The sequence below is a fragment of the Ambystoma mexicanum genome, chromosome 14 (assembly GCF_040938575.1).
Source record: "Ambystoma mexicanum isolate Mex_15411 chromosome 14, UKY_AmexF1_1, whole genome shotgun sequence".
In the NCBI taxonomy this organism is placed as follows: Eukaryota; Metazoa; Chordata; class Amphibia; order Caudata; family Ambystomatidae; genus Ambystoma; species Ambystoma mexicanum.
The window spans coordinates 668,088,334-668,114,551 of NC_090940.1; the positions used below are offsets into that span (position 1 = coordinate 668,088,334).

General features: G+C 49.0%; 1 protein-coding gene across 8 annotated transcripts in view; it reads left to right on the forward strand.

Moving 5' to 3' along the window:
• The window catches only part of SYNE2 (spectrin repeat containing nuclear envelope protein 2), a 1,840,150-nt gene that overhangs the window by 1,016,421 nt on the left and 797,511 nt on the right, over positions 1–26,218 (forward strand). For all 8 annotated transcript variants that reach the window (XM_069638223.1, XM_069638224.1, XM_069638227.1 and 5 more), the window contains one exon: positions 12,259–12,540. In XM_069638223.1, the coding sequence (XP_069494324.1) occupies positions 12,259–12,540 (282 nt within the window). The remainder of the gene's footprint in view (positions 1–12,258; positions 12,541–26,218) is intronic.

The window sequence follows — 26,218 nt, forward strand, 5'->3', positions numbered from 1 at the left end:
GAACCTCTGGAACACCGATGCTGCTGTCAAAAAGAACGAGGTTAAGTACCAGGCAATTACAATATATCACGTTAACCAAAGGATCTGAATAGTCTTACCTATCTGGTGTTTGGAAGACCCAGGAAACCTAGGAGGGAGGTTCGAGACTCAGATGAGGCGGTCCCTAGAACAATAGGACCGTAGAAAAGCGTGGATGCAGGATAAGCCACCTGTAGGACTGAAGGCGTGACTTGAATTCCAAAAGGGAAATTGCGTAGGAGTTCAGCAAGGTACCAAGGGAAGATCCAAAGGCAAGTCAGGGTCGTGTCCAAAATCCAGCAACAGGTAAACAGTTCCAAGCAAAGGTACAAAGGGGTAATCCGAAGGAGTCCACGATAAGTTCCGAGATCAAGGTAAAGAGTAAAGCAAAACGTAACGCCAAACAGGGTCTGAAGACAGCTGAGAAGCAATGAGTGTTCCGTGTCTCAAGCCTTATATACTGAGCGTTTCGGGATCATGTGACGTCCACCAAGGTCACGTGAGGAACGGCACTCTGGATCACGTGAGCAAGTGAACGATCGGCGTGGAGACGTAACGCCGCCTCTTCTGCTGTAAGTTCTCCATGGCAACTGCCAGTGCAGGAAGGGTTGCAATCGGGCCCGTAAATCATACCTGGTACGGAGCTTTCGGTCCTTTGGGAAAACCGAATCACATGAGCCTCGAACCCTGGAGGAAGGTGTTGGGGAAATGTGAGCAGTGTTCTGGTGTGCAGTGGATCGGTGTGCCGAGGATCGCCTAAAATAGCCCCCCGCCAACGGCCCACGACCCACGACCCCGTGGGCAGGACGGGTGATCCCTATGGAAGCGAGCTACCAACCGAGGAGCGTCAAGATCCAAGGCGGAAACCCAAGAACGCTCCACCGGTCCGTAGCCCTTCCAATCCACTAAATACTGGAGCCTACACCTAAACCAACGGGAACCCAAAATGGCCGACACTTCAAAAACATCAGGAGAGGCCAGGGACACCGGAGCAACAGGGGCCCGGAGACGGGAAGAATCAGGACAAGGCTTGAGGAGAGAGACATGAAATACAGGATGAATACGCCAAGAACTTGGGAGAACTAGACGAAAAGCCACCGGATTCACAACCTGAGAGATCACATACGGGCCAACGAAACGAGGTAGCAGTTTCCGGCAACCTACTAGGCGAAGGTGACGTGAAGACAACCACACCCTAGAACCCACCACCAGGGGAGGAGCAGCCAGACGCTTGCCGTCAACACGAGCCTTCATAGAAGCCTTTGCTTCAGTAAAATGGACCACAGTACTGGCATGAACAGCAGACAGATCCCTAAAACAAGCCGTAGCCGCAGGATTCGAAGAAACAGAAGCATCAGGGACAGGCAAGACCTTGGGGTGTTGACCGTAGAGGGTGTAGAATGGAGAAAACCCTGTAGCAGAATGAGCCGCGTTATTGTATGTGAACTCAGCAAGCCGTAAAGCGGCCAACCAGGAGGTCTGCTGTTGCAATATAAGACACCGAAGATACTGCTCCATAGATTGATTCGTCCTTTCGGTCTGCCCATCAGTCTCAGGATGATAGGCCGAAGAATACCTGGTATCGATGCCCAGTAATTTAGTCAATGACCTCCAAAAACGAGAGGTGAACTGTGACCCTCGATCGGATACAATGACCGAAGGGAGTCCAAATAACACGAACACATGCTCAAAAAACAAGTCTGCCAAGACCGGGGCCGAAGGAATACCCTTACAAGGAACAAAACGAGCCATTTTTGTGAACGTGTCCACCACCACCCAGATGGTGTCAAAACCTTGTACCTTGGGGAGATCGGTTACGAAATCCATTGTCAGTGTATGCCAAGGTCTTGGAGGTACGGGAAGCGGAAGCAGCAGCCCAACCGGTCGTCCTCTTCGATGTTTAGCCTGAGCACAAACAGCGCACGAATTGACATAGCATTCCACATCGCGCTTCATAGAGGACCACCAACACCAGCGCTTTAGGAGATCCAAAGTGCGCTCTTGATCGGGATGGGCATTGAAGGGAGCATCATGAGACCACTCAAGGGCCAAGTTACGAGTGTCAGGTGTGGGAAGAAACAGACGTTCATGCACGAAAGGCAACCCATCAGAATAAACGGGGTCCCAATCCCGCAATTGGTCGGAATGATTGCTAGTCCAAGATCGTACAGAATCTAACAATGACAAAGAGGGAGTGCAGAGACAAATCACATGACTCTTTCCGAGAACAGTGTCAGGGAAGGTTGGCAACTCGACCCCACCCGGGGAACGTGACAAGGCGTCCGCTTTTCCATGTGAGGTTCCAGGACGATGCATAATATGGAAATCAAAAGAGGAAAAGAAAAGATGCCACCGGACCTGTCTGCTATTGATGCACTTCAATGAGGCCAGATCCTGTAGATTTCGATGATCTGAGTATACAGTGATTGGATGCTTAGCCCCCAGAAGATGATGTCGCCAGACACGAAAGGCGTCCATGACAGCCAGGAGTTCCTTCTCCGTTACGGTATAATGGGTCTCAGTATTGGAGAACTTACGGGAATGGTATGCTACCGGGTGCAATTTGCCTGTTGTGGGACATGTCTGAGACAATACCGCACCAAGAGCAAAAGAAGAGGCATCCGCCTCAACTATGAACGGAAGATCGGGATTGGGATGCTGGAGCACCGGTGCGGTAGTGAAAGCGGTTTTCAAAGCCTCAAAAGATTCCTGATGTTCCCTCTGCCATCGATAGGGTACCTGAGGGCTGGTCAGAGCCGTGAGTGGGGCAACAATTGTGGAAAATGAGGAAATAAAACGCCTATAAAAATTGCCGAAGCCCAAAAAGGCCTGCAAGGACTTGAGTGTTTGAGGAACTGGCCAATCTAGGACTGCTTTAACCTTGGATTTGTTCATGGATAATGCCCCAGGGGTAATGTGGAATCCCAAAAACTCAACAGACGTTTTATGGAACTGACATTTCTCGGGTTTGGCAAATAGGGAATGTTCCCTTAGACGGGATAATACTTCTCGGACATGCTTTACATGGTCATCAAGATTACGTGAAAAGATCAAGATGTCGTCCAAATAAACAACCATGTATACATCCAGAATGTCCCTGAATATGTCATTCATAAAACGCTGGAATGTTGCTGGGGCGTTACATAGGCCGAAGGGCATGACTAGATATTCATACAAGCCGTAACGGGTACAAAAAGCAGTTTTCCACTCATCGCCTTCGCGAACGCGCACAAGATTGTATGCGCCGCGAAGATCCAGCTTGGTGAAAACAGAAGCATGAGATAAGTGGTGCAGAAGGGGTGTGATTAACGGAATTGGATATCTATCCTTTTTCGTGATAGCATTAAGACGCCGATACTCCACACAAGGACGTAAATCCCCCTCTTTCTTAGGTACAAAAAATATAGGGCTTGCAGCTGGTGAAGTAGAGGGGCGGATGTGTCCTAATCGTAGGGCGTTCTGTACATACTATTTCAATGCTTGTTCTTCCGAGGGAGACAGGGAATAAATCCTGCCCGAAGGAATGGTGGAATCAGGGATTAATTCAATTGGGCAGTCATATGGTCTGTGTGGAGGAAGTACCTCGGAAGAACCGCGATCGAAAACTGATTTGAATGCTTTATACTCAGATGGAATCCCTGACACCACCCCCCAACGGTATGGGAATTCACAACCTCTGATCCATCATCATTCAGCGTGAGTTGAGCTAGGGCTCCCAAGTCCCGAGAAGGAGTATCGGTTGCTTGATGGGTTGGGAGACAATAGTTCTGACAAATCTCAGACTCGAAGAGCACCGTGCCTGATTGCCAATTAATCAGAGGGTTGTGTTCACGTAACCATGGTATTCCTAATATGATACCGAATTGAAGTGTGGTAATCAAGTCAAAACTTAACGTCTCTTTGTGAATGTCTTGTATTGTTTACAATAGAGGTGCAGTTTGGTGTCTAACAGGACCAGAGACTAGTGCAGTGCATCTACCTGCAGAGCAAGATCCACTAGTTCCTGATACTGAGTGGGCATGGAAGGTATCACTGCTAAAGCATCTTTCAATACGTTACTCAATCCCCTATAAAAGATAACAGCCTGCTTGCTTTCTGGCCATGATGTCTCGGCAACCAATTGATTGAACCGGGTGATATAATCTATCAAAGTCCCTCTGCCCTGAGTTAGTTCTAACAACTCCAAATCCCTAGACTGTGCCTTGTGTCTGGTATCAAAGACTCGAGACATTTCTAGAACTAACAAATCAAAATCATAAAGAACCGGGCTATTATTCTCCAATAAAGGATTAGCCCAAGCGGCAGCAGTCCCGGCCAAATGGGAAAGGGCAAAGGCGGCTTTAGCAGTGGAATTAGGAAAGGCCAGAGGTCTGCACAAGACATGTAACTTGCACTGATTGATGAAGGTTCTGAATTTCTTGGGGTCACCTTGATAACGTTCAGGAGCGGCCAGGGGGGAAGGGGTTGGGAGTACCACCAGAGTTGGAGCTGGGGTATTTGCCAAGGGAGGAGGTGTGGTTGAAGTGCTAGCATCCCCGAATTCAGGGTCTGCAGGAAGAGAATGCTGAACACTCTGTATGGAATCTAATCTTTGGTGAATCACTGTATTCGCGGCGGTCATATCTGCCCTTAATACTGTAATCGCCTGTACTAAAGCAGCTATGGGTTCTTCCGTGGATCCCTGCATTGTCTAACACGACTATACGGCTTCTCAGTCTGTTCTGACTTGAGTGTCGCGTAGACCGTTGAAACCTCCGTCCTCAAGTGACGCACAGGGGAACTAAAAGAAACCTGCTGTGCGACCTTTGGGGCCACAGGTGGGAGATGTTACTTCCCGGATCCACGGAACCTCTGGAACACCGATGCTGCTGTCAAAAAGAACGAGGTTAAGTACCAGGCAATTACAATATATCACGTTAACCAAAGGATCTGAATAGTCTTACCTATCTGGTGTTTGGAAGACCCAGGAAACCTAGGAGGGAGGTTCGAGACTCAGATGAGGCGGTCCCTAGAACAATAGGACCGTAGAAAAGCGTGGATGCAGGATAAGCCACCTGTAGGACTGAAGGCGTGACTTGAATTCCAAAAGGGAAATTGCGTAGGAGTTCAGCAAGGTACCAAGGGAAGATCCAAAGGCAAGTCAGGGTCGTGTCCAAAATCCAACAACAGGTAAACAGTTCCAAGCAAAGGTACAAAGGGGTAATCCGAAGGAGTCCAAGATAAGTTCCGAGATCAAGGTAAACAGTAAAGCAAAACGTAACGCCAAACAGGGTCTGAAGACAGCTGAGAAGCAATGAGTGTTCCGTGTCTCAAGCCTTATATACTGAGCGTTTCGGGATCATGTGACGTCCACCAAGGTCACGTGAGGAATGGCACTCTGGATCACATGAGCAAGTGAACGATCGGCGTGGAGACGTAACGCCGCCTCTTCTGCTGTAAGTTCTCCATGGCAACTGCCAGTGCAGGAAGGGTTGCAATCGGGCCCGTAAATCATACCTGGTACGGAGCTTTCGGTCCTTTGGGAAAACCGAATCACATGAGCCCCGAACCCTGGAGGGAGGTGTTGGGGAAATGTGAGCAGTGTTCTGGTGTGCAGTGGATCGGTGTGCAGAGGATCGCCTAACACATGCCCATGGATCATTAGATAAAGCCTAGGCTTTCAGCATCACTCGCCCATAGTACATGTCCTTCGATCATTAGATAAAGCCTAAGCTTTGAGCAACACATGCCCATAGAACATGTCCATGGATCATTAGACAAAGCCTAGGCTTTGAGAAACACTCGCCCATAGAACATGTCCATGGATCATTAGATAGAGCCTAGGCTTTGAGAAACACTCGCCCATAGAACATGTCCATGGATCATTAGATAGAGCCTAGGCTTTGAGAAACACTCGCCCATAGAACATGTCCATGGATCATTCGATAGAGCCTAAGCTTTGAGCATCACTCGCCCATAGAACATGCCCTTGGATCATTAGATAAAGCCTATGCTTTGAGCAACACATGCCCATAGAACATGTCCATGGATAATTAGATAAAGCCTAGGCTTTGAGAAACACTCGCCCATAGAACATGTCCATGGATCATTCGATAGAGCCTAAGATTTGAGCATCACTCGCCCATAGAACATGCCCTTGGATCATTAGATAAAGCCTATGCTTTGAGAAACACACACCCATAGAACATGTCCATGGATCATTAGATAGAGCATAGGCTTTGAGCATTACTCGCCCATAGAACATGTCCATGGATCATTAGATAGAGCCTAGGCTTTGAGCATTACTCGCCCATAGAACATGTGCTGGGATCATTAGATCGAGCCTAGGCTTTGAGCAACACTCGCCCATAGAACATGTCCATGGATCATTAGATGACGCCTAGGCTTTGAGAAACACTCGTCCATAGAACATGTCCATGGATCATTAGATAGAGCCTAGGCTTTGAGCATTACTCGCCCATGGAAAATGTCCATGGATCATTAGATAGAGCCTAAGCTTTGAGCATCACTCGCCAATAGAACATGTCCTTGGATCATTAGATAGAGCATAGGCTTTGAGCATTACTCACCCATATAACATGTCTGTGGATCATTAGATAGAGCCTAGGCTTTGAGCAACACTCGCCCATAGAACATGTCCCTGGATCATTATATAAAGCCTAGGCTTTGAGCAACTTGATTATCTGTTGCATTCGTCCATAGACCATGTCCTTGGATCATTAGATAAAGCCTAGGCTTTGAGCAACACTCACCCATAGAACATGTCCATTGATCATTAGAGAAAGCCTATGCTTTGAGAAACACACACCCATATAACATGTCCATGGATCATTAGATAGAGCATAGGCTTTGAGCATTACTCGCCCATAGAACATGTCTGTGGATCATTAGATAGAGCCTAGGCTTTGAGCAACACTTGCCCATAGAACATGTCCCTGGATCATTATATAAAGCCTAGGCTTTGAGTAACTTGATTATCTGTTGCATTCGTCCATAGAACATGTCCATGGATCATTAGATAGAGCCTAGGATTTGAGCAACACTCGCCCATAGAACATTTCCATGGATCATTAGATGAAGCCTAGGCTTTGAGAAACACTTGTCCATAGAACATGTCCTTGGATCATTAGATAAAGCCTACGCTTTGAGCAACACTCACCCATAGAACATGTTCATGGATCATTAGATAACTCCTAGGCTTTGAGCAACACTCACCCATAGAACATGTCCATGGATCATTAGATAACGCCTAGGCTTTGAGCAACACTTGCCCAGAGAGCAGGTCCAAGGATCATTAGATAAAACCTAGGCTTTGAGCAACACTTGCCCATAGAACATGTCCTTGGATCATTAGATAAAGCATAGTCTTTGAGCAACTTGATTATCTGTTGCACTCACCCATGAAACATGTCCTTGGATCATTAGATAAAGCCCAGTCTTTGAGCAACTTGATTATCTGTTGCACTCAACACATACAACATGTCCTTGGATCATTAGTTGAAGCCTAAGCTTTGAGCAACACTCGCCCATAGAACATGTCCACGGATCATTAGATAAAGCCTAGGCTTTCAGCATCACTCACCCATAGAACATGTCCTTAGATCATTAGATAAAGCCTAGTCTTTGAGCAACTTGATTATCTGTTGCACTCGCACATAGAACATGTCTGTGTTAGGCAGAAACCTGTGCAGTTCCCTTAGGGACCACTGCAAAAGATTTAGGACTACAGGTGTTTGGCAGTAAACCCACTTATTAGCAGTCTGTACCACACAGATTCACTTCGTAGCTGTGGCTGAGCAGTCAGACTTCCCTCAAGAAGAGTTAGGCAGTATGTAGAGTATACACAATAGGTACAGAGATACAGTAGCACAAGCAAACACTGACCAGAGCTTTGGTGTAAAAGTATATAATTATTTATTTAAAGACACACTTGTAAATTACACTAGCACAAAAGAGGTAAGTAAATTCAGCACACAGTCACTATTATATATATACAACTCTAATTACTTATTAGACAAGTCTTAGTGAGAAACACCGCTTATTTGCAGACAGAGGTGAGCGCTTAACATAAGATGGCACTCTAATAAGTTATAAAAAAAGGGAGGGAATAAGGCAGAGTCATGGAAGCACACAAGTTTCAATACTTTTAAAAGAACCACAGCAAGGCAGGATAGGCAGAGTTCTACTGGAGAGCAAGGAAGTCAATTGCAAGGCCCATTCTTGGAGAGAGCAAGCAGAAGGGGTCCAGGTTCACACAGTGGGGTTATGCCCAAAGAGTCTTGTAGATAGTTCGCACAAAAAGGGTGAAATTAAAGTCAGGAAAAGTTAGCTAGGTTGTCCCAGGCCAGCCCAGGTTAGAAAGTCGAGGCTTTACTGTCACCCCGAACGATCTGTCGCAAGGGAAGCCAGGCGGGACACAGTACCTTAAGGGTGAAGGAAGCTCCAGCGGGGGCAGTTGTTCCTGGCAGCGGTTGCAAGTCGGTGTTTCGTCCAGAGGAAGAGGAGGTCTCGCCGTGGAGGAAAGAAGAAGGTCGTTGCCCTGCCAGGGAAGAAACCAGCCGCGGAGTTCTTTCGGTTAAAAGGTACTACCCTTCTCTTCGCGGTAGTGGTAAGCCATGGTATTCCGGTTGCCGGGGTGCTTGGCACGGGCAAGGTCGGCAACAAGATGCTCCAGGAAGGTGAAAAGAAGGCACAACTGGTTATCCCCACCAGTCAAAGGAAGAAGACTCTCCGGACTGGAGATCTCCTCTGTCGTTGGGAAAAGTGGTGAGACGGTTCAGCAGGGCTCCACCGGTGGTGTCGTCGTTGCAGGTAGGCTCAGCTTCTCCCTCCTCGGATTCTTAGGTCCTGTGGCGACTTCTGAAGTTCCAGTCCCCAAAGCCTGCTTTTATGCAGCACAACCCCATTCACTCAGCCTAGCTGTCAAACAAACATGCTAAGTGGTGAGCCGGCCGGCTCACCACTTGGGCCAATAACACAAGAGTGCGACTTGAGTTACCAAGGTAACTGAGTCCAGGGTGCCTAAACCCCCTCCCACTCCCCCTGTGGTACCCAGACAGAGTGGCACCACTTTTGGAGGCTTCTGTGGAGAAGCCCGCCAAAAAGTGGAACAAAGGGCTCGACTTGGGTTGGAGTCACAGAAGAGAACACAAACGCCATTTTAGAATCGAGTTCTGGCAAAAAATACCAACCAGTGAATTAATATTAAATAAATAAACCGGCTGTATGTTCGAGGCTATAAGAATTAAATAATTAAAGTTGATAGCCTCGAACTGGGAAAATCCCATAGAGATATATTTGCGGTCGAATATAAAAAGTAGTATCCACTGCCACCAGCCAAAACTCGATCAGGGGAGACGGAGACGTGCCCCCTCGAAAAAACAGACCCCGGGGCAATCGAATTGCCCCGACCAGTACGTCCACAATATGATGGTTTGTACTGGTTTCTGTTCATAATTTGGGACCAGTAAAGCCAATGGTGACTTAACATGCCCTGGGAGACAGTAGTCAGTCCCAGGGTATGGAGTCTATGTTGGGGGGTCGCTACGACACCCCTGGGTTACGGCACGGAGGGTGCTGTGTAACCCACATTAAAAACACATGAGACCCTATGGAGTAAAAGACCCCATAGCCCATAAAACACATGGAAAGATAAAGGAACACCTCAAATAATGTCTAAGAATGGGAGTAAAAAGAGTCTCACTCTTAGCAGGAGAAAATAATAAACCCCAAAAATCCAGCAGAGCTGCTGGGGGACTCACTAGGTTTGGGAAATTAGCCTTTACAGAGAATTCTCCCTAACAGTCCTTGGTTCATTAGATGAAGCCTAGGCTTTAAGCAACACATGCCCATAGAACATGTCCATGGATCATTAGATAGAGCCTAGGCTTTGGGCAACACTCGCCCATAGAACATGTCCCTGGTCATTATATAAAGCCTAGGCTTTGAGCAACTTGATTATCTGTTGCATTCTCCCATAGAACATATCCATGGATCATTAGATAAAGCCTAGGCTTTGAGCAACACTCGCCCATAGAACATGTCCATGCATCATTAGATAGAGCCTAGGCTTTGAGCAACACTCGCCCATAGAACATGTCCCTGGATCATTAGATAAAGCCTAGGCTTCGAGCAACTTGATTATCTTTGCATTTGGCCATAGGACATGTCCATGGATTATTAGATAGAGCCTAGGCTTTAAGAAACACTCGCCCGTAGAACATGTCCTTGGATCATTAGATAAAGCCTAGGCTTTGAGCAACACTCACCCATAGAACATGTCCATGGATCATTAGATAACGACTAGGCTTTGAGCAACACTCACCCATAGAACATGTCCATGGATCATTAGATAACGCCTAGGCTTCGAGCAACGCTCACCCATAGAACCTGTCCATGGATCATTAGATAAAGCCTAGGCTTTGATCAACTCTCGCCCAGAGAACATGTCCAAGGATCATCAGATAAAACCTAGGCTTTGAGCAACTTGATTATCTGTTGCATTCGCCCATAGAACATGTCCTCGGATCATTAGATAAAGCCTAGGATTCGAGCAACACTCGCCCATAGAACATGTCCATGGATCATTAGATAAAGCCTGGGCTTTGAGAAACTTGATTATCTGTTGCATTCACCCATAGAACATGTCCGTGGATCATTAGATAAAGCCTAGGCTTTCAGCATCACTTGCCCATAGAACATGTCCTTCGATCATTAGATAGAGCCTAGGCTTTGAGCATTACTCGCCCATAGAACATGTCCATGGATCATTAGATAGAGCCTAGGCTTTGAGCAACACTCGCCCATAGAACATGTCCCTGGATCATGTTATAAAGCCTAGGCTTCAAGCAACTTGATTATCTGTTGCATTCGCCCATAGAACATGTCCTTGGATCATTAGATAAAGCATAGGCTTTGAGCAACACTCACCCATAGAACATGTCCAAGGATCATTAGATAAAGCCTAGGCTTTGAGAAACTTGATTATCTGTTGCATTCACCCATAGAACATGTCCGTGGATCATTAGATAAAGCCTAGGCTTTCAGCATCACTTGCCCATAGAACATGTCCTTCGATCATTAGATAGAGCCTAGGCTTTGAGCATTACTCGCCCATAGAACATGTCCATGGATCATTAGATAGAGCCTAGGCTTTAAGCATTACTCGCCCATAGAACATGTCCATGGATCATTAGATAGAGCCTAGGCTTTGAGCATTACTCGCCCATAGAACATGTCCATGGATCATTAGATAGAGCCTAGGCTTTGAGCATTACTCGCCCATAGAACATGTCCTTCGATCATCAGATAGAGCCTAGGCTTTGAGCAACACTCGCCCATAGAACATGTCCTTGGATCATTAGATAAAGCCTAAGCTTTGAGCAACACATGCCCATAGAACATGTCCATGGATCATTAGACAAAGCCTAGGCTTTGAGAAACACTCGCCCATAGAACATGTCCATGGATCATTAGATAGAGCCTAGGCTTTGAGAAACACTTGCCCATAGAACATGTCCATGAATCATTAGATAGAGCCTAGGCTTTGAGAAACACTCGCCCATAGAACATGTCCATGGATCATTAGATAGAGCCTAGGCTTTGAGAAACACTCGCCCATAGAACATGTCCATGAATCATTAGATAGAGCCTAGGCTTTGAGAAACACTCGCCCATAGAACATGTCCATGGATCATTAGATAGAGCCTAGGTTTCGAGTAACTTGATTATCTGTTGCACTCACCCACAGCGCTAGAAACCTTTATTAGAGCCTGCTCGTGTGGTCAAATTCCCCCTGGCATCTGCTTTGGCAGTGAGCTAGCTCCTGTCCTCTCACACTCTTGTTTGTAAAACAAATGTAAACAGAACTAGAAAAAGAAAACAGCAGAAAAAGGGGGAAATACTGATGACTCTGAAGGAGTAAGGAACTAAAGAGAGTCAATATAGAGAACAAATGCAGATGAAGCAAGAAACAAAAGCCACATGGGAAAGGGTAAAGATGCAATGTAGAAAGTGAATTCTAAAGATTGAAAAAAGAGGGGAAAGGAAAAGCAATAAAAAGAGATGAGTGGAAGACTAAAATGCAATCAGGTGCTTCGATAAAAATGAGGCAGACAAGATCAGGATAATGAATACAATGAGAAAAAAACGGACAATAATGTAAAAATAAAATCTGCCGAAAATTAACATGAAGGATGCTGCATGATGACTAAACTATTTCTTATTTCCGAAACATGACAGGTGTCCGTCAACCAGAAAGAAGAAACATCCAAGATGTTACTTCCTGAGGAATCAGTTAAACACGAAACTCCTTCCACAACTCAGGAAGACATTGCCCCTGAAAAAGAAACCACTAAACGAGAAGATCTGAGCAAAAGAGCCGAGCCCCCCAAAGAAGCAGAACCCCAGGTTCCTCAGGAAGAATCTCAAAAGGAGAAAGAGATCCCAGTGCCTGAGGAGAAGGCAGACGTTCCTCAAATAGTCGCGGCTTCTCAAGAGAAAATGGAAAGCAAAACATTTGAGGTATGTGTGAACATTATAATGATAATTGCTTCCTAGCTCAAGTTCCGCTGTATAAACCAAACACAAAAAATAGAAATTGCCAGTGTATTAAAAAAGTAAGAATCCTTACTTAGTATTTTTCAGAAGGTTACCTTGGTCAGGCATAATCTGGGACTCTACTAATTTCGTACAGAGCTTTAAAAAGGCTTGTATCCTCTTAAGAGCTCCAGTCGTTCAGACTCGACGTCATCATGCATCGTGCTGCATGTTGCCGTTATATCTGAGGAAAGAACCTGTCATGCCATAGTACATGGCTGTTACGTTCCCCAATCGACTCTACGGAGGTGCCGTCAGCGAATCTCACACAGCCTCCATGGCAAGAGTTGAGTGGGGAGTCGTCTCCCTGGACAAGATGTATGTAATGTTTGTAGCATTAATATTTGCTTCTTGGGCCACCAGGGGGCGCACAGGCAATGGCTGCCTGACTGCGGTGTTCCCGCCGAGGCTGGGCCTATTTCGGGGATTGAGCCCCCCCCCGAGATACCCCCGAGCGAACATAACGTGAGGCAGGAGCGGCTAAACCCCCCGTGACGTCCCCGCTTGATGGAACGGGCTCCCAACTCCAAGCAGAACCGGAGTTCAGGGAGCGAAGGAGCGCGACTCCACAGACGCCGCGCTCGGCGGCTCCAGAGGCGGAGGAGGCCTCCGCACCGAGAAGGCTGCAGAGACGGTCCGTGCCCCCACCAGCCCCAGGGGTGAAAGGCGAGTGCTGGGGGAAAGACGCTCCCCAGAGGGGGACCAGCGGCGGCCCCCCCCACCCGACCACAAACAGGGTGATCGGCCACCCCTCCGGCCCGGCCCCGTATCCCGCAGTGCGGCGGCGCGGGAATAAAGGAAAACAACGTCGGGACTGGACCCCGCCGGAGGAGAGGCACACACAGAACCGGAGTTCAGGGAGCGGAGGTGTGCGACTCCACAGACACCACGCTCGGCGGCTCCAGAGGCGGAGGGGGCCTCCGCATCGAGAAGGCTGCAGAGACGGTCCGGGCCCCACCCCGGTCCCAGGCGTGAAAGGCGAGTGCTGGGGGAGAGACGCTCCCTGGAGGGGGACCTGCGACAGCCCCCCCCACCCGACCACAAACAGAAGGATCTGCCGTCCCTCCAGCCCGGCCCCGAGTCCCGCAGTGCGGCGGCGTGGGAAAAAGGAAGACAGCGTCGGGGCCTGGACCCCGCCGGAGGAGGCCCAAGAGAGGAGCCCCACAACACCGCAGCGCCTCGGTTGAGTGGCGGATCGGCCCCCCTCCCACGGGCGCTGAAACTACCGACGTTACCACCTCACACGGGGCTACCCAGCACACAGGACTACCCCAGAGGCACACAAGGGGTGAGCGGCCTCGGCCAGGATCCCACCCAGATCCAAGATAGTGCTCCGTGGACACGGCAGGGCGAGGTCCCACTACGCAGCAGATGACCCCGGGGGGATGACTCTGGGGGGCGACAGCAACTCGACGGCCCAGGTGAGAGGCCCCCACCAGTAGCCGGCGGGGCGTGTGCCCGCCTGGGGGGACTATCCCATCCCTCTTGGGAGTTACGGCCTGATCCGGCAAACCCCACCCGAGCAACGCATATCGACACGTCCCCGAGATAGCATAACACACCCACAAGGGCCAACCAAATCGAAACAGACTGCACAGCTGGGGATCAGTGCGCCCTCACAGATTGAAGGAGGACCCCACAAGCTCTTGTATAACCCGCTGCCCATAAACACCGCTGGTGCGACGTCCGACGGCCCGACCCCGGGGCGACACAGGACCCCCCCAGACCGCAGCGGACCCCAGAGTGGGAAACCAGTAACACCCCATGAGCTGGAAGAAGACCCTACAAACGTTTGGCTTTTGAGAGACAGAGGTTGCTACAGAGGTCCCACCTCTCTCCGGAACCATGGCCCACCCAGAACCCGCTAGCCAACCTGCAATGACAATGGAAAGAGGCTTCGCCTCCATCCTCCAGGAGATTAGAGAAATGAGATCGGATATCGCCCAGAAGTTCGAGAAATTAGACCAAAGAGTAGACAAAATCGAGGACAGAGTCCTGCAAGTGGAAAACTATCAATTGTCCTCTACATCCCTGGAGGTTCAACTCGGTACACGGCTCGCGGCTTTGGAAAAGAGGGACGAGGAGAGAGCCAGGCTAATGGACGACTATGAAAATAGGGAGAGACGGAACAATCTAAGGTTCTTTGGGATTCCGGAAACGGAGGGCGAAACGGAGAGAGATCTGACAAGAGTGGTGAGAGACATCATCACCCTCTTGTTCGCTGATGAAATGACAACGGAACTCATGTTCGATCGGGTGCAAAGAGCCGGGGGAAGGTCGGGGAGCCCCAGAGCGGTCCTGGCTCGTTTCCACTACTACACCGACAAGGCCAAAGTTCAGGAGGCTGCAAGGAAGGCAGGGGCGATAACTTATAACTGCGCCCAAATCTCTATTTTTCAAGATCTCTCAGCTTACACTCTAGCTAAACGAAGGATGTGCCGCCCCCTGACACAACCTCTGAAAGAGAAAGGCTTTTGTTATAGATGGGGATATCCTTTCTCCTTGTCTTTTGAATACTCAGGCCAACGCACAACGCTGGTAACGGAAGAGGACATTAAGGGCGCTATTCAAGACTACGTGGGTGATCCCGCCCCCAGGAGGGGCCCAGTTGGCCCGGACGCGCTAAGCAGGGGCACCCCCAGTCAGTCCAACTCCAGAAGGAGGAAAACTGGCGCTAGGAAGTTCAAGAAATTGAATACACCACCGGCTCCAATGGAGGAAGACCGAGCCGAATCGGAAGGATGATAACAGTGACCCCACGAGAATCATCGGGTCTAAACACAGGCGGACTATGGGGATGCTTCGATTGCTGCAACTTCTCTATTTGCAAGTATAAGGGGGCCCAGGGGGGCCACAACCACGTGTGCAGTGTGACACTCCATCCTGGGCTCGGGGAACGGTCGCCCACGGGGCGGACGGTGTAGCCCGGACCGTCCATGGTTCGGGCCCAGTCAACCGGGAGGGGGGAAACAGTTCCGGTTCCTCCTCAAGCAATACCCGAGCCGGGGTGTGCGGGAGGGGGGATGAGTTGGGCGGGAGGGGCTCACGTTAGTGTGCTTTGTTATCTACGCCTGGCCGAAGGGAACCGGCTGGTGGTCCAGCCAAATATCCAGGAATGGAGGGGGGTGGGGGTTCGTACACAAGTTGGGGTCTTCGGGGTAGGGATCGAGTTGGGGGCAAGTTGGGGAAATGTTCTAAAAGAGTACAAGCAGGGAAACCTAGCAAGCAAGGAGGGAACGACCACGCGACACTGGTGCCCAAGGGGGAAGGAGACAACGATTATGGCTGACGACCGACCAGCCCTGGGGGTTGGGACCCTGAACGTGCGAGGCCTCAACACCCCCACAAAAAGATCCCTAATTAGCAGAGAGTTTAGGAGGGCTGAGCTGGACCTACTCTTCGTGCAGGAGACGCACTGGGTGAGGGGGAGGGAGCCCAAGATGCGTGGGGGCGGTATAGAGGAGATGTTCTATGCATCCCACAAAGGAAAGAAAAGAGGGGTTGCTATCCTCCTGGCTAAAGGCTTGGGATTCGAGAAAGACTCCATCGTCAGAGACCCTGAGGGCCGCTACCTCTTGGTAAGAGGCTCACTGCAGGGCGCACCCATAACCTTGGCTGCAATATATGCTCCAAACGAGGGCCAGGTCCAATTCTGGGAGGAAGTGGGGGAAAGGCTGAAAACTTTTGTCCAGGGCCCACTGATGGTGGGAGGTGACTTTAACATGGTCCTGGAACCATCCAGAGACAGACAGCGGGTGGGCACAATAAACCCTAGGCCCGCAGAAGAAACCGTGTCACGCAGCTTTTAGAGGGTGAATGAGGGTCTGGGCTTGGTGGACACGATGCCCACCCCCCGAACGGGTACTCCCTCTTTCTCGTATTATTCCTCCACTCACAAAGCCTTCTCCAGGATAGACCATATTCTTGTGGACGAGACACTACGTCCTTACACAGGAGGTTACAGTATAGACCCCTTACCCTGGTCGGACCACGATCTGGTCAGAGTCACTTTGGCAGGGGACTGGAGTAGAGAACGGAGGGGACGCTGGAGATGTAACGACACCATATTGAGAGACGAGGTACACACCCAGGCTGTCCTGGAGGCCATTTCAGAGTTCTTTGAGCTCAACGATAATGGGGAGGTGGGCACGCACACCCTCTGGGACGCCTTTAAGGCTACCCTGAGAGGGGTACTCATCAAAATGGGTTCTCGACAGAAGAGGGAGAGGGAGACCCAGGAGAGAATTCTGAGCAAAAAGATTGCAACCGGGGGGGTCCCCAGTACAGACCTTGGACCGGGACGTGGCCACTCTGGAGGATTATAGGCTCCAATTAAAAGACCTGCTCCTCCACAAAACGGAGAGGAGCCTCCAAATGGTCAGACAAAGATACTACGAGAAGGGGGACAGGGCGGATAGGATCCTTGCCTGGAAATTGAGGGAGGTCCAGAGAAGTAGGATGGTGAAGGAGGTGAGGGACAGTGGGGGAACACTAGGTTATGACACCCCCCACATAAGTGCAGCCTTTCGCCAGTATTACGAGTCGTTATACACCTCGGAATATGAAGGGGGTGATGCCCAGATCGAGGAGTTTCTCGACTCCATACAGATACCGTCCCTTCCCCGAGAGTTGGCCGCGGGGCTGGAGGGTCGGGTGACCGAGGAAGAGGTGGAGAAGGCGATTAGCGGGATGAAGGTGGGGACTTCCCCGGGGGAAGATGGTTTTTCGGTTTATTTTTACAAGAGGTTTCGCTCATCCTTGTCCCCCTACCTGGCGAAGGTTTTCAACTCGGTCTTGGAGGGTGATACTCTCCCCGACTCCATGATGGGAGCCATTATAGTGGTTCTACCCAAGGAAGGTAAGGACCCGAGGGAATGCTCATCTTACCGGCCAATATCCCTGCTTAACATTGATGTCAAAATTCTGGCCAAGGTGGTGGGTAGGTGGATGGAGGGGATAATGCAGAAGCTAATCCACGGGGATCAGGTGGGTTTCATAAGGGGCAGACAAGGGTCGGATAACATCCGTAAAACAATAGACCTAATACATTTTGCCCAAAATTCGAATCTGGATGCATGCGTCCTGTCACTGGATTCGGAAAAAGCTTTCGATAGAGTTGAGTGGAGATATATGTCCCTCCTTCTCCAGCGAATGGGCTTCGGGACGCACATCTTGAGTTGGGTGGTCGCCCTCTATAGAGCTCCTACCGCACGGGTCCAGGTAAACGGCTTGCTCTCAGAATCCTTTCCTCTTACCCGGGGAACTAGACAGGGCTGCCCTCTCTCCCCCCTGTTATATGTCCTCACAATGGAGGCTTTGGCCATAGCGGTCAGATCCCACCCAGACATTGGGGGTATTAGAAGTGGGGAGGTGGAATTTAAGCTCTCCCTGTTTGCCGATGGCATCCTGGCATATCTGGTGGACCCGGCCTCTTCGATCCCTCCCCTTCTGTCCCTGGTCATCTCCTTCGGGCGGTTCTCGGGCCTGAAGATTAACACGACTACGTCCGTTCTCCTCCCAATGCGCCTGGTGGACCCGGTACTGGACCCCTTGCCCAGATTTCACGGGATAGCAGTTTGTAAGGACAACGTTAAATACCTGGGCGTCCTCCTCACTAGGGATTTATCGGAACTGGGTACCTCCAATTACGGGCCCATTCTATCTGAAATCAATTCTGACCTGAGGAGATGGGGAAAAATGATTCTCTCCTGGTATGGCCGGATGACGGCGGTAAAAATGAATACACTACCCCGGCTTTTGTATCTCTTCACGGCCCTCCCTACCCGGGTACCCGCCCAAACCTTCATAGACTTTGATAAAGGGGTCAGAGACTTCATTTGGCAGGGGAGAACCCCGAGGGTCGGTAGGGCCACCGTGATGCTTCCAAGGGAGGAGGGGGGTTTCGGTCTCCCAGACTTCCAGATATACTACCACGCAGCACAACTACGGGTCCTCCTAGAACACATGAAGGAAGGCTTGCGAACATATTGGTCGTATTTGGAGGACATGGACGTCCACCCCCTCAAGGTCCGAGACCTCCTATGGTCCCCTCGCAAGTTGATTCCGAAACACGTACTGTCCCACCCGACCCTAGGTGTTCTTTGGGAGATCTGGAGGGAGTGTCCTCGAACAGCTCATCTTTCATCTTGGCCGTCCCCTATGACCTCCTTGTGGGGGCCCCTTCTGAAATTGGGCAGCAGAGGGTTCAGCCAATCCCAGAGCTGGTCCGACAAGGGCTTGGAATGGGCGGGCCAACTGTTCAGAGAGGGCGAGTTCCTGAGTTATGAGGACCTCAGGGATGGGCTGGGAGGTGGGTCCCTCTCCATCTTCGAATACCTTTGTCTTAAGGGTATCCTCAGCAACCCCGCATGGGGCCCAAACCTTCGGAGACAATTGACTCCCTTCGAGAAACTCCTCGACTCAGCAACTTCCAGAAAGGGCGCGGTTTCCTGCATGTACACAGTCCTCAACACCCATAACCTTTAGGCTAGGAGAGGTTTTCATGGGTTTTGGAATGATCTGGCAGGGGAAGAGATATCTGAGGATGCCTGGGCTCGCATCTTTAAGATATCGTTTCATCTCAATCTTTTTACTTCAGACATGGAACATAACTTCAAAATCCTGCAGGGGTGGCACAGAGACCCGACAAAACTCTCGAAAATGTTCACAGGGGTGTCACCAAACTGCCCGAGGGGCTGTGACCAGGCAGGGACCAGAGGCCACATGTGGTGGCTATGCCCGAAAGTGCAGTCCTACTGGGAATCGTGAAGGATTGGATAGCGGAGGACTCTCTTCCTCTCAACCCGCTGACCATGCTGCTGGGCCTCCCTCCGGAGGAGGCAGAACTGTACCGGTATCCAAGGATGGTGGAAAGTATGTTAAGGGCGGGCAGAGTGGCCCTGGCCCAGAAGTGGAAGAGCCCGGAAACGCCTTCCAAAGACGAATGGATGAAAAAACTCAAGAATATGTTCTTGATGGACAAATTGACTGCCCTGGTGAACAATGACTCTTGTTCGTTTCTCGCAGACTGGTATGGGGTCCAGCAGACATGGGGATGGGACGTCCATTAGTGTCGGGACGGCACCCCCGGATAGCCGGGGCGCGAACGTCCCTGAATAGGTATACACCCAGTGGGGGGTTCCCACGACCCGGGGCGACATCGGCCTCAAGCCAGATATAATGCGGGTCACGTGTCGCGCTGCTTCAAAGACTGAGGGCACGATATGAAAGTCTGGTTTCCTTGCAGTTGTTATGTTTGAATTGGACTTGGGGAGGGAGGGAGGGAGGAGGGGGGGCGACAACGATAGGGGGGGTTCGGGGTTCATGCACTTTTTGTTTTTTTGTGTTTTGTCTTTAAAAATGCTAATAAAACCAAAGTTTAAAAAAAAAAATATTTGCTTCTTAGCTATTGTTAAGACCCGGTCACCCAGTTTTTCCTGACCTGTGCATAATCCAGATATTTGTTTCAAAAATAGTAGTGAAATATATTTAAAAGTGATGCTAGCTAACCTTGAAATTCTTTCAGTCACTGCCCCAGGTGTCGGTCCAGTGGTGACTGGTTGGACAGTATCAGCAGAACCCAGTGAATTCTGAAAATGATGTACTAGTGGCTGAATTTAAGCTCCATGTCCCTCTTGCCAGGAAAGATTCTGGAGCGCGTTGTGACCAGTCTATTTCTTCTCTAATTATTTCTGGCTCTTTGATAAACTTTCTAAAGGGATATTTCTGTTTAAATTTCCATTGATTAAGAAAGAAGGACATATAAATTACAAGTGGCAGGTATCTGTTTCTCAAAGCTCTTCAAGGGCTGGGGATTGGCTATAATTCTGTTCATTGCATTATAAAGTGTCTTAAACAGTGCACTGAATGATTCACTCTTCAGGCTTTCTTAATTATCCTAGGTCTCTTTGAATTACTAATAAACCAGTAATTTCAGAATCTTGATGAGTCGCTGTCTCGCAATGTCTAATCTTTGCAATGTAGTCGTTGTCCGGTGGAGCGCGTGGCGCCCCAGATCTTAGGAAGTGGGGTCTTGCCTTAATTCAGATGTTTCTCAGACGGCTCCTGCGAACACTTCCAGCAGGTGTTCAGAGCAGTGTGCTCTTTCGTGCCACAGGTGTGGTTTTTGAAATCTCTTAAAAGTAAGAGCCCTTGGCCAGCCTTGGCTTTACTGTTCCCCTCACAAGTGTAGACCTTCCGACTATCCTCCTCCTTCCCGTTCACTCTTGGCCAGAATTTCATGGCACTTGCTCTTACTCTGGTAATAGATTATCCAGTTGAGAACCAAAACCTCTTTAAGTGGTTTTTAAGTCAAATCCACAGTATTTCAGGGTTTAGCTACTTCCATTTGCTGCTGTGTCACCTCTGGCCCTGGGGTTTGGCATTAAGAAGGGCTCTGCTTTCAGCAAGAGAGGTGTGTTTTCCTTCCTTTTCTTTTTTTACAAAGGTTGTTTTCTGCTTTAATGTGGATATTTGATTTGCTTGTACACAGACTCCCATCTATATAAATGCGTAAGGACGCCTGGTGGTGTGTTATTCAGCCCGGTGTTCACGCCTCCACAAAATTGCGCTCTTTCCAGGACCCATTTGTGGTGTGTGATTATGCCTGCTCTTTACTTTTAAAAGCCACTTGTTTCTTCCCGCTGATAATGTGCTGCATGGTTTTACTATCTGCATTTTAGAATGTTTACCAGTCAGGCTCTGCCATTGATGACTTCATCTGTATTTCAATCGCCATCAGTTCTTAGGCGGGAAAAATACCCTGCTGAGTTCAACTGATTGAAACCACGAATCTCTCTAAATGGGCAGGAGCTCTGAAGCCAACGGATAAAGGTTTGCTTGACAGAGTGTCCGCAGAGATCCCACACAGTTCTGATTACTAGTCATTTCATCGGAAAAAAGCATTAAAATTTCACACCATTGAAAAAAAGCATTGTTTACCATCGAAAATATAAATGGGCTGATTTCAATGGAAATGCACAGTTACAAGTAAAAGATAGCATTTCAATGTATTTTCATATAGTTAAAACCTTACATGGAGCTGCCCAGTGCTGAAATTTCGGCACTGGCCAGCTCCTTGTAACATTTTAAAAACAAATTGTATATTGGGGGAGTCCCTCCCATCCCCCCAACCCCCACACCCACACCCCAACCCTAACCCTAACCCTAATCTAACCCTTAAACTAACCCTAGCCCCAACCCTAACCCTAATCTAACCCTTAATCTAACCCTAACGCTAATCTAACCCTTAATCTAACCCTAGCCCCAACCTTAACCCTAATGCCTAACCCTAATCTAACCCCTAATCTAACCCTAGCCCCATCCCTAACCCCTAACCCTCACCCCTAACCCTAGTTTCGAATATACCATCGAATTATAGTTAATGGAAAGGCATTTCGATGGAAATGCTTTTCGATGCTTATATTTCGATGGTATAGAATTCGATGGAATTGTTTTCGATAGCTTGACTAGATACCGTTCCAACTCAATCATGAAAGCACCTCAATATATAATAATAAACAAACATCTGGCGATCCCTGAGAGGTTAACCATAACCCAACCAAGGTAGCAATGGCGAGCAGGAGAGTGCGAGTGGGGTCGTTTGTTCACAATGAGTCCCCACAGCGAAGCACACAATCATTCAATTTAGACAGGAATGTACACACATACTATATTTATTCTAGTCCTCAAACACACACTAAAAACTGAAACAAGCAGGTGATAATGTCACCCAAAAAGAAGGCAAGTAAGTGATGCAGTAAGATGGAACCAAACCACAGGAAATGTGCCCCAACATCAGAAGTCCAATCCCTACAAAGAGTGGGACTTGGTGCCCAAGGGTCACAATGCGTCTCCCCAGAATGTATCTGATGCAAGTAAAGTACTTGTGTTGGAAATTGTTCAAGAGAACAGCAGCAAAGAGATGCAGCAAAGTTACTGGTAAATTAAAATGTGTTCTTAGCTTTCAGATAAAGCTGCTCAGGTGCAACGGCCAAAAGGCAGTGGAATGCAAGGATACAAAGAGACTTGTTCTTAATGTTATCCTACGGAGGACATGGGGAGACAAATGCTTTGCATTTACTTACTGACCTGACTCCAATTTTCCCAGAGGAAAGGATGGGCAGACTGGATGTTGATTTTTCCCACCATTGATCTGTGTGAGAGGTGTGCCCAGGAGCGACCACCGACTTTCCAACTGCAAATGTGAAACGGCTCTGGTTCTAGTAAGGTAGCCCACTGGAGAGCGGGTCAGTCCACCAGGTGGTCCAGATTCACTTCTGAAGGCTCAGGATGGATGGATCCTTGAGACCACATCAAGACAGGTTGGTCCCACCAGTCCAGAGGTTGAACCACGCTCAGGGCCTTTGCAGATAAATGCCTTTGCCCAACATGGTTTCACCGGGCCAGACGAAGGACGGGATGCTGGGCCTCTTATTGTGTCTTCTTCGGATTCTCAGTTGGCTTTTCTTCTACAACGGATTCTTGGCTCCAACGCTGATCTGAAGAAATGGCTGCCAAGTCCTCTTCTTATCCAAAATCCAGCCTGTAAGCAAGTCCAAGCCCACAATGGTAAGGATATGCACCATTCAAACAGCCAGTAGTGGTCCAATCAGGGACAACTATTGGTTTCACTCCAGCTCTACACCTAGACTCTCTGGCTCCAGGAATGTGGAATAGGTCACACAGTCCCTCGCACTTCCTGAGCCATGCACACACAGAGCTATCACTAGCCCGGGAAAAAGCAGCTTTCCTAGGCAGGTGCATGGCCTTATATGGGATTTCCTGACCTGGCAAGGCAGGAAGAAGGCCAAACAACCACATGGCCAAAGCACAAGCACACATTTCCTGACACTGCCATTTTAGGGCACTAGCCACGTTTAGTAGCCATACGCGGTCAACACGAATGTGCACACTATAACGAAACAAGAGTGTATAACTCTACCTGCTGCCACCAGCTTGTCTTTAGGAACATATAAAAGTAACCAAAAATCCCAAGTGTAAAAGGCTAGGGTGTTACAAAAGTATCCCCATTGCCCTGCATTGTAGGATTCTGTGTGCAGTGTTAAAAAGTTACAAAGTGTAAGTTTCAAATAGCATTTCAGTACTGATAGTCTGAAGGACTGATTAGTTTCCCAGTAACAAATTAGCAAAAGGCCGGGAAGTGCAAAAAAGTCAGGGGAGGTTAAAAAACAAAAACAAAAAGCTTGGAGGTCCATAAATCTATGGAGGGAAAGTTGCCAAAGGATAAATCTTTCCTAACAGTGAACGCCAAACAGAAGAGTCTTTTTACAGCCTGTGGCGGATGCAGCTCAAGAATGTCTATGTGGAAGATCTCCACAAGGATTGCCTCTGCTGCCTACACCTGGCACACGACATCCAGGACTGCGCAGTCTGTCCGTCATGTTCTAATATAACTCTCCAGGACCGCCGCTGAAGGTGAATGGCTTGACTCAATGACATCGCTGTGGCCTCTGACTCGGCTTTTTTCTGGAGTCATGCCTCCCTCAGACAGAGCAGACGAGTCAAGCTTATTCATTCTTCAAAGAGGTCGAGGTCACACAAGGATACCTATTGTGGTAGGAAAGCTAAAAAGGTCCAGTCGACCTCTGACAAAATGACCTCAATGTCGACTTCAGCAACATCGTCAAATGCTGCTTCAGTGTCTTTGTCTAAGAAGCATTCCTCATCGACAGTTTCGACAGGTAAACAGGTCAGGCCGACTTCCTTGTCTACTCCTCCGTCAAAAGCCCACGGCAGATCGTTGTTCAGGAGTCAAGTCAACAGGTCTTCGTCCAGGACTCTGTCGACAAGTCAGGGGATGTCCTCGTCGACGACTCATGAAAGGTCTTCATCAACGACCCCGTCTACGACCCTGAGTAAAAGTTTTACTATAAGCCCATTGACAAAATCTTCGACTATTACCACGTCAATGGTGCACAAAGCAAGATCACCTACTTCATCGACATCATCGGCTATCAAGACTCCATGCCAGCTGTCAGTCCTCAGCGCTGATAATCACCTCCTTTCTGTCTACAATTGGTGCCCTGCAACCACCGTCGGTGCTGGCTGCTTTGCCTAGGACTCCACATCTGTTTCCACTGGCCCTTGGAGTCACCCCGGCTACACCGGCCTCTTCAGCACCGTGCTTGAGCAGAATCTCCAAGGACAGAATGTAGACTGTGGAGTTGGGAACTGTTCAGTCTGGTTCTAAGTCAGCCATGCCCCCCTATGGTGGTTACAGTACCTGCAGGGGCTGCCTCCTTCCTCTTCATCTGGCCCACCTCCAATGCAGGCCCCACTTCAGTGGAGCCTACTAGAGACATCTCCATGGACAGTCTAACTATGGTGCAGTCCTTGGTGTCCAAACTGCAACACAGGCTTCCTGACCCATCCACACAACATGACGCTTGTGGGTCACGCAGATGATATTCCTTTTCCTGATTCTCCCCCAGATGAAATCAGATCCTTTCATTCCCTAACGTCAATGGCTCCAAAAATGTTTGGCTTGGTTGCCGAGGAATAGAACAAATAGGCTTTCCACTACCAATGGCACGAGCAACCCAGGAAATCGGTGATCGCAATTCCAGTGCTGGAACACATATGAGAGGACGGTCCGTTGACAATGACCATCCTTCGTCTGTACCTTCCAAGAGAGGTTTGACAAAGAATACAAAGTTCTGGATTCTGCACCCAAATTCCTCAGGTCACAACCTAGTCCTGACTTTGTGGTGTCAGCAGCAGCCCAAAATGCTTGTGCAACCCTCCTCATCATACGCTGCCCCCACAACAAAGAAGGCAATCATCTAGATGCATTTGGCAAGCATATTATAATGACTGCTGCTACCATCATTAAAGCAGCCAATGAAATGGTCATCCTGTCAAGAAAGGACAGAGAACTTTGGTTCGAGTTGGGTCGGATTCTCGAATTCCTCCTGGATAGTAAAATAGAGGAGGCTTTCTCCCTGCTTCGGCCCATGCAAATTCATTCTCGATCGGTATTACAGACAGCGGCTTCAAACATCTGGGCAATGGTGCTGTTTTACGTAGGCAAGGCTGGTTTAAGGCCACCAACTTCGAGCCGGAAGTTCAAGCCAAGGTGGTGGACATGCCCTTTAATGGTGTGGATTTCTTTTGGCAATAAGATGGACGACACCTTACAAAACGTTAAGGCAGACACAAACAGCACGTTCCCTGGGCACATTGCAACAATGCTGTGAGTCCTTTCGATCTGGAAAGTCAAACTTCTCTCTGACATCAAGAGACTATCGGCCCTTGTACAGCTCCCCCTCATACCGTACCCAATCATACTCTGTGCTGCACACCTATAAGTCAAACCTGACCCATCTCGGGACCAGCCCTTCACTTTCACACCCCGGTGGGAGGGAGGCTTTCTCATTTCGTCAACCAGTGGAAGTCTATCCCCATAGACGAATGGGTGTTATCCTTCATTCAGCATGGCCGCACGCTGGAATTTGTCAAGAGACCGCCCACGATTAGTCCATAGGATAGGTTGAGAAGAATGTGCCCCTGCTCCTAATGAAAGTACATTCGCTCCTGTCAAAAGGAGACAAAGAACGAGTTCCATCAGGTCAGCAGGGACAAG